Source organism: Alligator mississippiensis, chromosome 3 (assembly GCF_030867095.1).
Source record: "Alligator mississippiensis isolate rAllMis1 chromosome 3, rAllMis1, whole genome shotgun sequence".
Lineage (NCBI taxonomy): Eukaryota > Metazoa > Chordata > Crocodylia > Alligatoridae > Alligator > Alligator mississippiensis.
The window spans coordinates 86,386,366-86,403,824 of record NC_081826.1 but is presented as its reverse complement, the minus strand read 5'-3'; the positions used below and the strand labels follow the sequence as shown (position 1 = coordinate 86,403,824).

The window sequence follows — 17,459 nt, the reverse complement described above, 5'->3', positions numbered from 1 at the left end:
CTAACAACTGAGCAATATTTCAGTTACAAAAAACACAAAAACCACAACAGGTCAGAATGTTTTTAATGCTCTGGATTCCTATTTGAAAGTTCTGGGTTTAAATGTTGTGAATCATGTTTGCACACCTAACAGTGGTAACATTGTGACACACCCCACAACACCCTTTGAAGGATCTCAGGACACTCCAGGGTGTTGCAGCACACAAGTTGGGAATCACTATTCTACATCTAAAATACCTTGGGGGGGGGGGGGGGGGGGAGGGGAGGCACCTTTTGCGCTTTAAAGGCCAAGATGATTATTTTTTTCTCCCTAGCCTCCCACAGCCTGGCAGGCAATATAGCAACTAAAAGTATTCTCCATACTTTCCTGCAATGCAGTTTAGAGGCCAAGGGAGAACTGCTGAGCTGTCCTTATCATCTATACCTTCATGCAGTTTATCCAAGCGCTCATATCAGAGTTTCTCCTTAGGTGATACGAAGCAGACTCCATTATCTGCTTGTACCAGTGGGGTCATTTTAAAAACCACTTTATTTAAAAGAGTCCACAGGGTAACAATTGACAGTCTAAAATGTAAACTGTCACCTTAACAACATAAAATTTTGGCTCCTAGGTCACAAGATGGACATTCCTGTAGCAGGTGCTTTGTAAACATAGGAAGCCCTGTGCCTTCAAGAGCATGTGACATTTTTAAAAAGATAGGACGATTGTGGTAAATATTCATACCATAACTAACCTTGTGCCTAGCTGACATTTCCAGTGTCATTTAAGGAGACTTAGAAATAAGCAAATCTGCAGACTACTGGCCTTCTACCACCTTAATACTACAAAAAATACTAAGATCAAACCCAAAGCGCATTTATATGAACAAAACTTGCCAAACATACATGCAAGGATAGTGGAATATATATTACACCGGGGGATAGTTATCCAAGTTTGAGATATTGCACTGGACTCTGAAGAAACTTAAGATTTGTCAGAAGACAAAAGAGATGCATTGTCCTACATCATCTACATTGCAAAATTAGATTACTTCAATTTCACTGTGGTCAAATCAAATAATTCTGCATTTCCCCAATTTGTCTACTCTGGGAATTTCTTATAATTGTTCATAAACAGTTTTACTTCTGAAAATTACCTAGGTCAGATTGAAAAGGGTTTTTTTTGTTTTTTGTTTTTTTTCCCCATTTGCCAGAAAAGAAGTGTATACTTTAGTTATCAATTTTAAGTCCACAATCAGTAAGAAGTGGCACTTGCCTGTTGCCAAAGCCACCACAGAACACAAAGTGGAAATTTACAAACTTCACAGTAGATGTGCACTCTACTGCAATCTTCTGATGCAAGATGCAAAAAGTCGACTTAAGCAAAACTGACATTTTTTTGTTTAGTCCAATTTTGTTCACTACAGTAACACAGAAAACTGTGAAGCTCAAGCACTCAACCCCACCCCCAACCAAAAACAAACAAACAAAAAACACTTCTAAACCAGTTTATGAATATACCCCTTAGAGAAATCAGTTGTATTGAGAAGCCTGAGACCAAAAGCATCTAGAGCAGTGATCAATTTTGACAGACTCAAGGCATCCTGTGAAAGACACCACCTCTTAAGTTTTCCCTCTTTTTTGAAAATAAGAGCTATTCTTCTGTTGCAAAGAACTTGGAAAGATCACAGGCAGGGCTGAATTTTAAATACTCTGGATGTAACTTGAAACCTCTGGATTTAATCTTGTGAATCGTGCTTGCACATTTAACGGTGCTAATGCTGCATGGCACCTGCATCCCCTTTGCCAGGATCTCATGCCCCCCCCCCCCCCCCCCCCCCCCCGGAGCCCTGGGCCTCTGGCCGAGAACTGGGGGTGCAGGGGAACCTTAGAGAGGATCCTTTTACCCACGGGCTTCCTGCAAGGACATGACAGCCTTGAGATGGCTCCGCACCCTTGTCGAGACCAGAGTAAAACCCAGCGTTGGGTGGAAGGGCGTTAAACCTGGCTCAAGGTCGGAGACTGCTATGGAGCAGCAGAAGCCAGGGCAGGCTCCCTGCCTGGGGAGGGGGGGGGGAGCGGATGCACGAAAACATCCGATTTGTAAAGCAGGGGAGGGGATAGGAAAGGAGTATGCGGAGGGGGGGGTCCTCTTTCCCGCTTGAATCCCTTCATCTTTCCATACACTTGCATGGCTCAGCAGCCTGCCCCCAATGGGAAAATCAGGACAGGAGCTCGGCTCATCCTAGGGTCAACACACACACCCCCCTACCTTTGCGCGCGAGCTGCCGCCGCCGCCGGCTGAGGGCACGGCCGCGCCGCCGCCCCGGATCGCAATGCCCCCCCGGCTCGGGGCGGGCGGCGGCGGCCCCGGCAGCGCCTATCGCGAGAGCCCGCCGGTCCCCGGGGCCGCCGCAGCCCCGCCGGGGGGGGCAGAGCCGCCTCCGCTCCCTAAATAGGAGCCCGCTGCACCCCGCGCCCGCCCGGAGGAAAGAGGCCGGGCAGAGGAGTCGCACGCGGCGGCGCCCCCGGAGGCCGGGTCCAAAACGGGGAGATGGGCGTCAGCTGTCCCTAAGCAGGACAGCGCCGGGGGCCTCCCGCCCTGCTGCGGCTCCTTGCGCCAGGGAGTAGGACGGGGAGAGGGGCGGCACCCCCACCACCTCTCTCACTGCACACAAGCTCAGCTCTCACACCGCCCCCCCCAAATAGGCAAGAGATCTACAAAAAAAAGCTACAGCAGACACGAGTAGCACAAGAGATTAAAAAGGATTTACCCCTCTCGTAATGGACTCAGCGCAGAAGTCAAGTATATGGCAGTTTTACGCTTGTTCCTAGTGGTCTCTTCAGTGTGAGTGAATATATTCACATAGCGTTAAGGCAACAGCAACACTTGTTCAAAATCAAAATGAGGAAGTAAACAAAAGGGGAGCACACATTGGGAGTGTAAAACACCAAGGACCCATCACCTTGTGCAACATTTCAAGAGCTGTCTTTAATAAGGAGATGAGCGCAAGAGTTATGAAACTGGATTTCAGCATTATTTCATGAGTGTCAGATTTTAATCTGCCCTCCCCATGACTGAATAGTTTCATCAGTTATGACAATAGCTCCAATTACTTCACTGAAACCAGCACCGCTTCTCCCTTCTATTTTCCACAGATTAAGAACTGGAGTTCTGTACAGCATTCATACAAATGGTTCTGAATAGCAGATCTGTGCAGTTTAATTTTTAACTTCTCACTTTTTAGTATAGTGTTATGATATCTAATGTGGTGGCTTCAAATGAGGCAGAATTCCACAACTTTACTCACTGTTACAGATTAAGGATTCCCCCCCTAGACAAATTGGTTAGATTCTTCTTCATTTCACAAGTGGAATTTGGAGGAGTTAGGTATTTAAAAAAAAAATTCTGCTGATCTGTAAAAAGGCACAGACCTTTTTACAGGCTTGCTCTATTATGTTGCATCTCGACTCACGAAGGGGGAAAGGCTTGTGACTAAAAGTAGGTTTGCACCAAGATTTCTCATTCTTATCCACACTTTGACAATGGAGCCAATTTGTGTGGCTCTGTTAAAACACAAACAAACCCAGAAGTGACTCACAACACCATGAAATGCTTTAAAAGAAAAAAATTCGAGATAAAAAACAAGACTGAACTGAAGGAAGATTTACTGTAATACTAAGCCAGGAAAATAGTTCAATTTATGGATGTACAGTTTCTAAAGGCGCCCTCTGGAGATCAACATCCAAAAGGAAGTAAATGAGCATGCAGTCACATTTGAAGTTAGATGCTACAACAGGCTTGCACAGTTTTGAAGAGTCCAGTGACACTATTTGACACAATCAAAGAAGTTCACTGGAATATTAAAGATCCTGTTAGACCCCAGGATCTGAGAAAGTTTGGATACTCGCTACTGTACCTTATACAAGTTAGTACTAGTAAATGGAATAAAAAAAGGTGACTTGCTTCCCGCTTCCCACTTCCCTCACCCCCCTCCAAAAGACAAAAACACCCCTAAAAACAAACCAACAAAAAACTACTAAAACACTCGTTTATCTAAAAGACAAAAACCAGGATTCTTTGAGCATGTAGAAAGAAACTGAACATCTGTATGGCATGCAAAGAAAATAAGGATTACAAAAACAAACCATCCAGGAACTTAAGCTTTCTTTGGAAATGCCAGTTTGCAAACTGGCCGTTATTAGCCAAAAGAGTGCCTAATAATGGAGGTACATTTGGTCCAGTGTGCTGGTTAAGCAAAGCTATTAGAAATGATGGCCAATACTATTTAATTCTTAGCAGTGTAGCAATACATACCCCTTCCTGCTTCATGAAGAGCTTAAGGCAGTTGCCCAAGGCTTCATATGTTTCTCTTGATATTTCAGAGACTACTTCAACTTTCTGCAGTAGTGAAGGAGCCATTCCTGAAAGTCAAGATTTCCAAAAGCAAGTCATTATAGGAGACCACTACTGATTTTGTACAATTTTTACTCCCAAACTCTCAACTAAATATCCCACCTAACTCCTAGTATACTTCAAGGCCAGAGATGCAGTAACAGACTGTCTAAAGTAGTGTAGAAGCTATCTCCCCATTGTCCCCAAGCTTGGGAAAAGTAAGACGCCCATGCATTGTGTCTAATAGACACATTCCCACTCAGAGCAAAGCTAGGAGCCAGATACAAGTTTTGACTTCCTGAAGATGGTTAAAGGCAGCTCCTCCCTCCCCCTTTTTATTTTATTTTACATTCATTGTTGCAAAGTCATCTCCCTGTAAGTCATGGAATCTATCATCCAAATAAAGCAGGTTACAGCAATTTTGCAGGAAATAGTAGTATGGTAAACTCTGCCACTGTCATTGTGTTATAATCAGGAAGCTAAAAGCAGAAAACCCCAAATGACACATCCAGTTTGACCATGGCAATTAGGGTTCAAGAAGTATGAATCCAAAAGGGACTGCTGAAAAATGGCAGGTGGAAGTGCAGGAGACAAAGCAAGCAAGACTATACCCATCAGAGATAAGAAGTATAAGCTACACAGAAATCTTTCCTCCCTCTCTGAACATTTCCATCTCAAATGGTATCCAGGTAAGAGAATGGAGCGACAAGAACGCTCAGGCTATGCTGCATGACCGATTGCTTAGTTAAAATACTCAAATTTCCCTCCGTCCTTGCCATAATTCTACTTCGTGGAATAACTGGAATTAGAAAATGTGAAAGACCGCCAGAAAGACCCTTTATTGCAACAGAACTATGAAAGCAAGGGGCAGAGTAGGAAGAGTAGAGGCAATTAAGTGTTTAAAAAGCACATTTGGCAAGTGTCAGCTGGTTTTGAAGGCCATGAAGACTTGAATATTAATTAGCACCAAGTTCAATACAAATGCAGAAGGATTTTTAAAATGTCAAAGTTGCACCAGCCTCAAAAAATCCTTCAAAGTTTAAACTTTTTCAAGCCACACAAAAGCAGTTAGATGCATAATTACATATTTGCAATCCATACATTAGTTATCATCTTTTATATTTCTAGATCTTTTCAGTTATACAGATACAGTGGAAGAATAATTTGGGCTTATTCAGACCCAAACCTTGTATTAAAAAAAAAACAAAAAACAAAACACCCCAGATTTTCAGGCTGCCCATGTTTAAGTTTCAATAATATGCTACAAAGTTGTGTTCATTAGCAGACTTTAGAAGCTGGTTGGATCACTGTTGGGACCAAAAGAAGAGCATCTCAAAAAGGCAAAAAAACTAGAAGCTATATTCTACTCTACCTCTTTTGCAGTAAAAGAAATGTTACTGTAGGTTTTACATATGCCAATCATCTAATTTCTTCAACTGTGTTCAGGAATCTGGCAAAGAGAGATGGGCAAGATATTTTTCCATTCTGGCTAGTTTTAGACTCATTTGAGGCATTTCCAGAAGACAGTTCCATAAAGAGGACTTTCCAATGAGAGACTTACTTTCAGCTCAAGAGAGCTTATCCCTGGAAAAGGCTAGTTATATTGCCCCCCAGACAAGCCTGTCTGACTGAGGTAGTCAGGCCCCAAACCACTAACGGTCTTCAGTCAATTCAAGGCAACTGTATACCATTAGAGAATGGGTAGAAGGAACAGTGAAGTTATTTCTGCACCTAGCTACTGGGATTCTGCATAATAAGTATTTGTAATTTGAAGCATCAAATTGGAGGCAGTATATATTCCAAAACTGATAGATTATTACTCTCCTCCAACAGTAGCTTGGTCAATGTTCACAGGACTAGGCACAATAAGTAAATGGAAACAGGCTCTTCACCATTACTGCTACTACTAAGCCTGAATGACCAAACAGCTCCATGGAAATGAGAGTTTGTAATTTGACAGTGTGAGGGCAGATTTTTTTTTTTTTTTGTCAGATTCAGTTCCTTGGGACCCGAAAGGCTTCAGCTACATCTACATTAAGTTTGAGATATATGATCTTATTGCACAAGAAGGCTTCAAAGACTTCCCTATTACAAACAAACTATATGTTGCAAAAACCTTATTATTGTTTTGTTTTTTAGAAGATTAAAAAAGCAAAAGGCAGCTTATTCAGGTTTTGTTAAGTGAACTAAGTACATTGTATGGGGTTTTGCCCTGCTAGTATGAAGTCAATATTGCAATTTTGGGATTGCTAGCTTAAAAAGAAGAAGTTATACTTTTGTATCCCTTCACTGGTTTTTGAAAAGCTTTAGGCCACATTTAAATGTTCAATCACATTTAATCATGATAGTATCCAATCCCTGATCCTAATAATTGTTCCTTCTGCCATGTTACACATGCATGGCAAGAGGCACGATTGGGATCAGATCCCCAATCCCAACAATCACACCATAACTACTTCCCAGTGCCAGTGCAAGGGTAGCCTGGGATCACAATCCCATGTTCCCCCTATGCCAGCAAGTTGAAAGATGAATGATTGCAGGTCCAGCTGGGGCTGACAGTCAGCCAATTGAGCTCTGGATTCCAGTCCCCCTGCAGTCTGGAGCTAGGGCCAACACTCAATCAGCAGACTGCACATACCAGAAGTGCACCAGGCTGGTTCAAGTCCAAGTGAGGTTTAAGATCAGGGTTGCCCAGGCTGGGTTAACAATTAGCCAACTGTCAAAACCCCAGGTATGAAAACTCTGAATGGGCTGTCTGGCATAGGGTATCAGAGACTCCCTAAAACTCCAGGGTGCAGTGAAGCCAAGATTAGTGAGATGGTCCTTGGCATTGGACTGATGGCATGCCCTCCCCCCACCTCATTCTGCATCCAGGGATTTGGCAGGTCTACTAGGTCCAGGACCCAGCACTGCCCCCAGCCCAAGTCTCAGTGATCAGGTAGGGGACAGCCGTGTTCTACTCCCTGGGGCTGCCCCATGCCAAACCCTTTTGTGCTCTGCTGAATATTGAGATCTGTCATGGGTCAGTGTAAGTGTGCCACAGGTTCAATTAAAACATAATACAAAGATGTTCCACATTATATATGGAACATCTTTGTTGCTCATTTGCTACTATATTTACCCTGATCTAAGATGACCCCCCCCCCCCCATGTTAAAATTTATACATTTTCCATGTATGGAATTGGTTATAATAGTCTTAAATTCATCTCTCCCACCACTGCAGGGGGGTAGGCAGTAGGGAGGCAGAGGTGCATGTGTGGTGGGGGGAGGGGAGGAGTCAAGTAACTTCCTTTCTTATACCTGTTTCTCCCACTACCTCCCCCCCTCCACAGTCCCCCACTTATCCTTGCTCTATGGGGGGGTAGGAAAAAAAGATGGGGAGAAGAGGCTGCAGGGGAGAGATAGTGGGGTACAGAGGTGGGGGAGGGAAGAAGGGGCAGAAGCCTGAATCATAGCAGCCACCTGCCCCCACCAGTCTTATACACAATCTAAAAAAAAGTGAGGGGCATCCCCCCCCCATATTAATGTGAGGGTTTTTCCCCCCATTTAACAATGCCATAGTTATATGATTCTATAATCATAAGTTAGCTTTAACATGCATCAGAGTTCCTACTTACGAGGCAGGGTTACCAATTTTGATGCAACACCACCTTAATCCCATCCCAGATGTAACATGTAGCAGGAACCTTAGTTGCACAGTCAGCGCTCTATTTAAACATGTCTAGATTTCTGATGACAGTAGGCTTTAAACAAAGCCGAAGTGAAACCCAAATTGGTTGACCGAATCCAGCTAGTTTGGACACTTAGCTTTGCTCCATTTGATTTCCACCGTAACAAGATCCAATCAAATTAAAGTCTAGTAAAGATGTTTGTGGTTGACCTTTATACCTACAAAGTTTGTTTAATGCTGTTTAGTATTTGAAAAGCCTGTTCTGGTAATGCAATACTTTCAGAAAGGGACACAGGCCTCAATTACCTGTTGTCCATGTCTACTCCTTGTAGTCAAACAGCATCATGGGATTCCAGGATTGTCTACACATACTTTAAAATCAGGGTCTGCATTCATTTGACAGAGGAATTGAACTTTGTTTTAAAAGGCTAATGCCTCAGTCTTTCCTGGGACTGAATCAAGCTGGGTTTTTTTGGATGATCACTTTCAATAGATTTGCTAGGTGTCTGTTTTATTCTGTTGAAGGTAGTGGGCTTGCACAGATGCAAGTAACTAGCACCTTGGGTCTGAGTTTAGGATACTTGCTTTGTTTTACTAAAGTAGTTTGGACTCTAATACACACAAAAAGGAACAGACCTGTTGATTAAAGGCATTTTCTACAACTGCTACTCTTTGGATTCCAACTGTATTTTAAATAAAACAAGCATTTTGAAAATTTATGATCAATGGAATTTTTCCCCTATATTCGTCTACATACAAAAATGAAACAAATGGAAGTCTCTCTCAAGCAGTTTAATTCTTGTAGAGTCTAAAAATAGTGAAACTTCCACTTATGTTGAGTGGAAATTTAAGCTAATGGTTAAGTTATAAGGCACAGGTTGAGAAAAAACTCCCAAGTTTTGTTTGGCACATCATTGTGATAGGGACACTGAAATGTGCATCATATCACTGTCCCATACCAGTTTACTTGTATTTAAAAATGTAACCAGCCCACACACCCCAATTTCAGTTTGGTACTGCAATGAGCCATTACACAAGTTTTGTGAGGGAAGGATGATAAAATGGCAGTTGGGTCAGGCAGTGAGACTGTTTATGCCTTTTATGAAGAGCATTATATTTGATAATCAACTGCTTGAGCTTAGGAATAATCAAGCTTTTGAGAAGCTACTAAAGCAACAGCTGTTACCTATTCCTTGGAAAGTGACTTAATTGGTAATTAAAAATAGCTGTCATGTTTTTTTTGTCTTGCTGGGATCCTTTGACCCCAGCTGACTTCCTGCCCCTGGGGCAGGGGGCTGGACTCAATGATCTCCCGAGGTCCCTTCCAGGCCTAATGTCTACGAAATCTTGCAAGCTTCTGAAGATTCTAGTTAATATTTAGTTCATTAAGCAGCCCATCTTTTTAACAAGTTGCTTGGGAAATAAAAAGGCAGCACACCATGAAATTAGTAAATTTCAGCTTTACAGTTTTACCTTGTGCAGTATCCAGTGATTTAGCCATTGTGAGGAAGTCTGTAATCTCCTTATTTAGTCTTTGTTGGCATGTTTGTGCCTTCTAGAAACAAAGATTAAAAAACCATTTCAAAACAAGCACCTGAAAAAAAGTATTCACACATTTCATCTATATTAAATAATCCTAGTACTCTTCAGAGAAAGCAAAGCGTTTTGAAAAGTTTCATCCCATGATCAGACAGACAAAATACTACATGCAAGTCACAAGTAGCTTACAGTATTTTCTGGTGTACAAGATTTTTCCTCCCTTGAAAAAGGTAGTCCAAGGTATTTTATAATGTGCAGCTATGTAACAAAAAACTGAAGCCACTGTGATAAATTTGAAATTGTCGACTTAAATTTCTACAATATCAGCCTGTGTTTGTGTTTGCAGAGTTAAGAAATCATTAACTTTTGATGAATTTACATCAAATCTACAGACCGAGGCAAAATAATAACAAACACCTCTAGACATTTTTGTTCCCTACCAAGAGGGGTTTCAGGCTGACAACTTCTATCTGTAAATGAAAAAGCTGCCAGAGATGCGTGCCAGTCTCTGGAAGTACAGTTATTTCAAGGTGACACAGCTAAGTACTTGGATTTCACAGTATAAATTTTTTATCCAATCAAGTAATTTTAGCTCAACTAGAGCAGAATTATTTACAAGTTGTTGACATAAGATGCTGCTTCTCCAATGAAGAAGAATAGTGCTATTGTGTTCTCAAGTTATAGCAAGCTCATGCCAGGTAGAAGGATGTGGTAAATAAGCCATCACATGTTGAAGTCAGCCACCTCAAAAGAGTAAACTGTCCATTAGGCAATATTCCAGTTGGAGCAGCTGCATTTAAAATTTTCATGGCAAAAGGATGTCCAGATGCAGTAAGAGAAAGGAAAAATATCAAGGCTGCTAGATTCTTAAGCATTTAAGTCTAGCCATGTCTAATCCAGTATCTCCCTCTAAGTTAAATATTTTTTCTTTTCTTTCACCTAAAAAATGCTCCCAGTCTGGTGTTCCCCAGACTCATTTTTAATGAAACAGAAGTTGTCCAGACTTCAGGTAAGCCATTTGTTGTCTAGAACCAACATGTCAAAAGAAGTTTGCATTAATTATCAGTTACCACATTTACTCGAATATGAAGCAACCCGGAATACAAGACAACCTCCAATAACTAGATTAAATAAATAGATTTATAAGCTTTCCATTTATAGATCGACAACCCTCTCCCAGTGTTCTGGCACAGAAAATAAGCCAATTGGCTTATAGTTCCCCAGGTCCTCCGTCCTCTTCTTGTAGAATGACACAACATTGGCCTTCTTCCAGTCCTCAGGGACCTCTCCAGAGTGCCACAAGATGTGGAAGAGTTTCACCAGGAGTTCTGCGATGACTTCAGCCAACTCTTTCACCATTCCCAGATGAAGTTTATCCAGTCCTGCTGACTTATACAGGTCTACATTTTTATTTATTTATTTTTTTTAATTGATCACACACCAATTCTATGGCAATAGTAGGAAGGCTGTCATTCCTACCGGTCACGATTTCTCCCTTGGCCTGGTAAAATACTGAGGCAAAGTACTCATTCAGTTCTCTCCTGAGTGTTGATAACCAGCTGTCTTGGAGTTGTTGAGCAATGGTCTCACACTCCCATTTGTTTTCCTCCTGTTCCCAATGTACTTAAAGAAGAACTTCTTGTTGTCCTCGTTTCCTGTTGTTAATATAAATTCAGTCACTGCTTTTGCCTTTCAAATCTGTTTCCTAAAAAGTGTGGGCCATTGTTATATAGTCCTACTTAGGGCCTGCTCCAAGCTTCCATTGTTATAAACCTCTTTCTTCTTTAAGAGGACTGCAATTTCCCTGTTCAGCCAGGAGGACTTCCCAGGCCTTTTGCTACCTTTTCTCCATATGGGAATGGACTTCCTTTGTGCTTCAAGGACTGTGTCTTTAAGGAATGACCACTCTTCATGCAAACCTTTACCTTCAATTCTTAGTCCCGCAGCACTTCCCCTACTAGCGACCTGAGCTTGTTGAAATTTGCATTTTTGGAGTCCAATACTTCTACCCTGCTATCTGATTTGTCTGCCTTGCGACAGATAGTGAATGTGATGGTTTCATGGTCACTGTCACCCAAAACTCCCCTCTATATTTAAGTCAGTCACCAGGTCATCTCCTTTGGCCAGAACCAAGTCTAGCAGAGTATCCTCTGGTTGGCCCATGCACCTCCCGAATCAGGAATTGCTCTTTGACACAGGCCAGGAAGGATCGAGACTAATCCAACCTGGTCAAGTGTTCCTTCCAGGAGATGTCTGAATAAATTGAAGTCGCCCATGATGACCATGTCCTGTGCATGCATGGCCTCTATCAGTTCTCAGGCAAACTTTAGATAAACTATCAAACCAGGGGGAGGAACTCTATAGAATACACCTATAGTTGGGTGCCTCTTACTGCACCCCCCCCCGCACAGCTTGATCCAGAGGGTTTCAAGCCATTTCTTCTTTGGAGCCAATGTCAGCTTCCAAGGTGTCCTGCTCTTTCACACAGAGAGCAACACCTCCACCTTTCTTCCCTACCTGGTCCCTTCTATGCAGGGTGTAGCCTTCTATGGCTATGCTCCAGTTATGTGAGAAGTCCCACCAGGTCTCCATGATCCCTACTAGATCATACTGCCCATAAACACAGGACTTCTGTACCTACTTGTACAGGAGTTCAAACTTCTTTTTGTTACAAAAAGATTTATATAGTATACCTCCCTCCACCCCAGCATACCTCTACAGGCCTGTCTCATGACCAATATGATTCACCTGACAGTCCAAGGCAAACATCTACATTTACATTATCACCACCTGTTACAATAACGATACCACACCAATGCACCTGTCACCATCGCCTTTGCCCATCACAATCACATAGAAGATTGCCTCAGTGCCCCTGCCTCCTCCCCTACCCTCTGTTTCCCCAGTTCTTTCCCTTGTTGCCAGCATAGTCATCGTAGTCATTGTTCTCTCTAGTGGTCCTGCCTCTGAACAATCTAGGCCAGTTTTTTTCTCTTCCATGTGTCCTCTGCAGTTCTCCCCACTGCCTTTCACCATCTTTCTGTAGTATGCCCATAGCTCAAATCAGTGCCATTCTGACAGTCTTCAACTAGTTCATGTGTCTGCACACAAGGAGATGCCTGGCCTTCCACAGGAAGGGAACTAGTCAAAATAAGATGTCAGGGTGTCTTGCTGCTTGGACAAGTGTCAGAACAGCACCAATCTGGTCAGGGTCTTGACCCCTGTCATCATCATGATGAGTATGATTACTCTCCTCTACACCTCCCTGGCATACAGGCAGTTCCAAAGGACGTGGTCAGTCATTTCCTTTCACTGGCAGGTTTGCCTGGAGCAGTTCAATGGGCCTCTCTGCCCCCGTCTCAGCACCCACATGGGGAGCACCCGGTAGACTACCTGTCAGTTCAAGTTCCTGTGCTCCTTCTGGAGGTCCTTGTGGAAGAATCACTCCCATATGACTCAGCAGCTGTTGCCAAGTAGTATGTCTGTGGGTGACAGTATCTTTTGCCCTTACCATTAACTGCATCTTATGGTGGTTCATCAGGGTCTCTGGGGCCTTTTTGTCCAGTTCATATTTGCTCCAGAAGCATTCCGGGACCTTGTAGAACCATGACATCTCCAAGGACCACAGGTGCATGTTGAGCAGTGTGTACAACTGCCAATATCAGAACAGGTTCTTTGCAAAGTGTCTTATGAAGCACACCATTTTGAATTCTGCCCCAATTGCCAGTTTACAGATCTGGTTTGTGTACTTGGCTCAGAGGACTAGCAGGACGTTCAGAATTTGTCAAACTTCTACTATTTTGAAACTGCACTGGTGGCACTGCAAGCATGCTAGCATAAACTGGTCTCTAACACTTAACTTAAATCTGCTCAGAGACAATTTAGCCTTCTGAAAATTTTCTACAGGTGTCAGCCAAACAGTGTGGAAGCTTGAAGAAGACCAGGTCATCTCAAGTCTGAGGGAACTTTAACAGCAGACAAATAAGAAAAAGTTTTCTGGAGAATGCCATAGGATGGCTGGGAGTGATTACCCAAGCTACCCTAACATTTCTAAGCCAAACAGAATCTTACGGAGAGAAGAAAAAAAAAAAACAACAACAAAAAAGCAGCTGTGGGCCTTATGGGCCTATGGTAAAAGAGCCTTAAAAAGGCACACATGACTTCAAAATCCTCCTTCAAAAAGGTCTTTATAGTATGAGCCTTATGGATACAACCATCTTCTTCCCCATCATACACTAAGATTCTGTTTGTAAAATAGACAAGTTTTGTGAAACCAGTTTGAATGTAGAATCAGTACTACAGAATAAACTGTTTCATGGAACACCAAAGACCCTCTCAGATGCTTTCTTGAAGTTGTGGTTTGCCTTGTATTAAGTCAATATATGAATTTAGGTTAGGGACCTATACATTAAAATAATCATTATGTCCATGCTTAAATTGCCCATTTTAAATGGAGTTTATAGATCAGACCAGTATATTGCTGAGGCTTGCATTCTATACATTTTAAAATACCAGTCCCCAGTTTAAAAATCATATTTTATTGCAACAAAAACCAATCATGAACAGATGGCTAATAATCAGTAGTTAGCCTTTTCTTAAGATGCCTATCTCAATATGGTGTGAAAGGTAAGAATGATTTGACATTTATAAATGAAGAAAACATGGTACATGAATTCTGAGTGTGAATTATGAGAAGTTAGATTTATCTGTAAAGAGAAAAAAATTACTGTACACACATTTTATACTACAGAAATTCATATTGCTCACTATAAGAATTAAACTGATGGAGATGAAAGAAAATTTTCTTTTGCATTTATTGCCAGAAGAGACTATGCATTTTGCAGAACTCTCTATCTTGCTAAGCCAAGAAAGGCTGACAAGTATTCAATGCTTTGCAAGCAGCGGCTAGCTTGACAGGTGCGAGAGAGTATAAGTCAATTATTAGAAGCAAATTCTAAAGATGTAGTATGCATGTATATTTCAAAGTGACCAATTATACTTTAAAAGATAAATTAGCCAAAGCGTTTTGCATACAAACCAAAAGGATTCTGGCAATGGTTAAGAGAACAAAATTAGTAAAAGCATAGTGAGGAGTTTTTCTAGCAGCTAATTAAAACTAGACCTTGCTGTTGCAATGAAGTCTAGTTACCGCCAAATCAAGTGTGAAGCTCCCTCTGCTGGTCAGAAGTCATAACAATGACATACTATCACTTGGTAATTTTCAAAACCACTCCCACCAAAGTGAACCAACTTCAATTTGTATTACACATGCAGTTTTCAAGAATAAGACATCATATAAAATGGTATAAACACTATTAGACTTTATGCAGCCATGAGAAAAGCCAAGCGAATGAGAGCAGGAAATTTCCAGATTGGGCAATGTTGCTCTGATTTAGCTCAGGTACTGTAACTTCTCTCCTTGTAAGAATACAGACCAGAGTTTTATACATACTTTCAGAGTTTCTTCCAGTTCTGCAACAGATACAGTATCATCTTCCTCCTCATCACTACTCAATTGCTCTTGCGTGCAGTAATGAGTGCTGTAGGCAGAGTGATCTTCTATAGCTTCCAACCAGTTCTGAAGGTAAAGAATCCACTGTTTAGCCATTTAAGCACACAAATTTTAGAAGCACATATCTCAGCTTCAGCAGTAACTGGAGCTTCAAGTTCAGAGATTCTCTCCACCCAATTGCAAAAAGTAAATATTATACTATATACAAAGTACTTTCATGGTGGTCAGAGTGCTGACAGACTTCTAAGAACTAGGTTACTACTCTGCCTTGCTATTTCTACCACAAGTACTTTGAAGCAAGGTCCATCATGCTGTGTTATTGAGTCTAGCAAAATAAGATCTTCTGACACTACTGCAATACAAGAGTTTTTTTGTCTTTAAATTTCATAGACATTAGGGCTGGAAGGGACCTTGTGAGATCATCAGGTCCAGCCTCCTGCCCAGGGGGTAGGAAGTCAGCTGGGGTCAGATGATCTGAGCAAGATCATCATCCAAATACTTCCTGAAGGTGTCCAGAGTAGGTGCTTGTACCACTTGTGGCGAGTCTATTCCACACTCTGGAGAGACTGACAGTAAAGAAGTTTTTCCTTATGTCCAGTCTAAAATGGTCTTCCAGCAGTTTGTGATTGTTGGACCTAGTCTTCCCTTGGGGTACCCTGGTGAACAGACATCCTCCCAGTTCCTGATGCACACTGATTATGTACTTACAGGCTGCCACCAAGTCACCCTTAAACCTTTGCTTCTCTAGGCTGAAGAATCCCATACCTCTCAGCCTCTCCTCATAGCCTGCTCTCTTGATGTCTGATCATGAACGTGGCTCTCCACTGGACTCTCTCAAGCTTATCCATGTCCTTTCTAAAGTGTTGAGCCCAGAATTGGATGCAGTACTTCAGCTGTGGCCCTCACCAAGGCCAAATGAGGTGGAAGAACAACATCTTGGGTCTTGCTTCACTTGAGTTTAGGGATATATAAAACTATACAAATACACATACATGTATATTTATATATATCTCTAAACTATAATATACATGGTCAGTAAATGTGTGTATGAAGTTACACACACACAAAATATGTTGAGTATTGTATTGTTATTTCTAGCCTACTAGACAAGCGTTTGGTATTTACAAATTGTAGCTTTAATATCTTAGCTTTGGGCCCAATGGCAAGACTGGAAATAAAAAAAAAAAAACCACACACAAAACAAAACAAAACAAAACACACTACTGGTAAGAAAGTTCCTTCTCATCTGAAATAAGGAACTACTTGAGGAAGCTGTTAAATTTTCTGTTACAAACATCTGGGGAAAAAAGTAACCGCTGTTTAGGCAAAGTCAATAGACTGAACTGGATTTCCTTACATCACTTTCTTCCAGCAGAGAAGCAGAAGACAATGTATGGTTGTCCTGACATCAAAACGATTCAAGCACTAAAATCATGTTACAAAAATCCCAAAGCATAACCGAGATCAAGGATTAACTACCAAGAGTTAGCTGTATTCAAAGTTAGGTTGGGATTCTCTCCCTTTATACATTAAATATAAATATTTAACAAAAATTGGTCAATAATTACCTCTCTAGTCTGAGGAGAATTGTTTTTAGGAACTTTAAAACTGTGAACAGTGTCATCAAAACATCTGACAGAGAAGAAGCAGCTGTCTGTAGGTTTTATCTGAGGATGGAAGTTCACAGACTAAAAAAATCAAACGTTTCCTGGCAATTATGGACATATTTAGAGCACTGAACTACTACATTTTATTGACCTGAGAGAAAGAAATGTATGTTTACTCTGATTTACAAGTGAAGTTTTTTTTATGCCAAACTTACACATTAAATCTACATAGCAAACACTACATTCAGATTTAAAACCTACATTAACATTTGTGCCATTACCACTGTTGGTGGCTGGTATACCAAGTCTAGTGAAATGTATGATAAGAACGTATTCACATGCCCTGTGGGAATAATTAAAAACAGCTTGATCATACAGAAGCAAAAAAGAATAGGCCCCCCTACATGCCCCTGACAAGAAAGTTTGTTTTTTCTTTCAAAGCAAGCAATAATATTTGCATAGTTTAAAACCCAACCAGGAAATATCCCTACTGGATAGCATTAACATTTTTAAAATCAAAGGTATTTGGATTGAAGTTTCTGGAGTGTGGCATTCAATGCATTTTTAAAGAACTTGCTGGAAAGGAAAAATATTTTACATATGAATGCCTACCCCATATGGCATCTTGGGATTCTGACCCCTCTAAGCAAGCTAAAAGCTACTATATTACATATTTAGTCCACTTAAAAAATATGGCATTTTTTTGGTCTTTAGTCTGACAAACATATGACATAGTTAAACAGAGAAGGGGAGGAG

The 17,459-nt window shown here is 41.4% G+C and overlaps 1 protein-coding gene across 5 annotated transcripts in view; it reads right to left on the bottom strand.

The window, feature by feature from the left end:
• Positions 1-17,459, bottom strand: part of OSBPL1A (oxysterol binding protein like 1A) — a 113,045-nt gene that overhangs the window by 64,758 nt on the left and 30,828 nt on the right. For 3 of the 5 annotated variants that reach the window (XM_059724160.1, XM_059724162.1, XM_059724161.1), the window contains exons 12-15: positions 16,665-16,784; positions 15,037-15,162; positions 9,519-9,600; positions 4,297-4,403 (exon numbers count right to left, since the gene is read on the bottom strand). In XM_059724160.1, coding sequence (XP_059580143.1) covers positions 4,297-4,403; positions 9,519-9,600; positions 15,037-15,162; positions 16,665-16,784 — 435 coding nt within the window. Of the gene's footprint in view, positions 1-2,250; positions 2,339-4,296; positions 4,404-9,518; positions 9,601-15,036; positions 15,163-16,664; positions 16,785-17,459 lie in introns of those variants that run through there. The other 2 variants (XM_059724163.1, XM_059724166.1) reach the window with 2 other exon arrangements.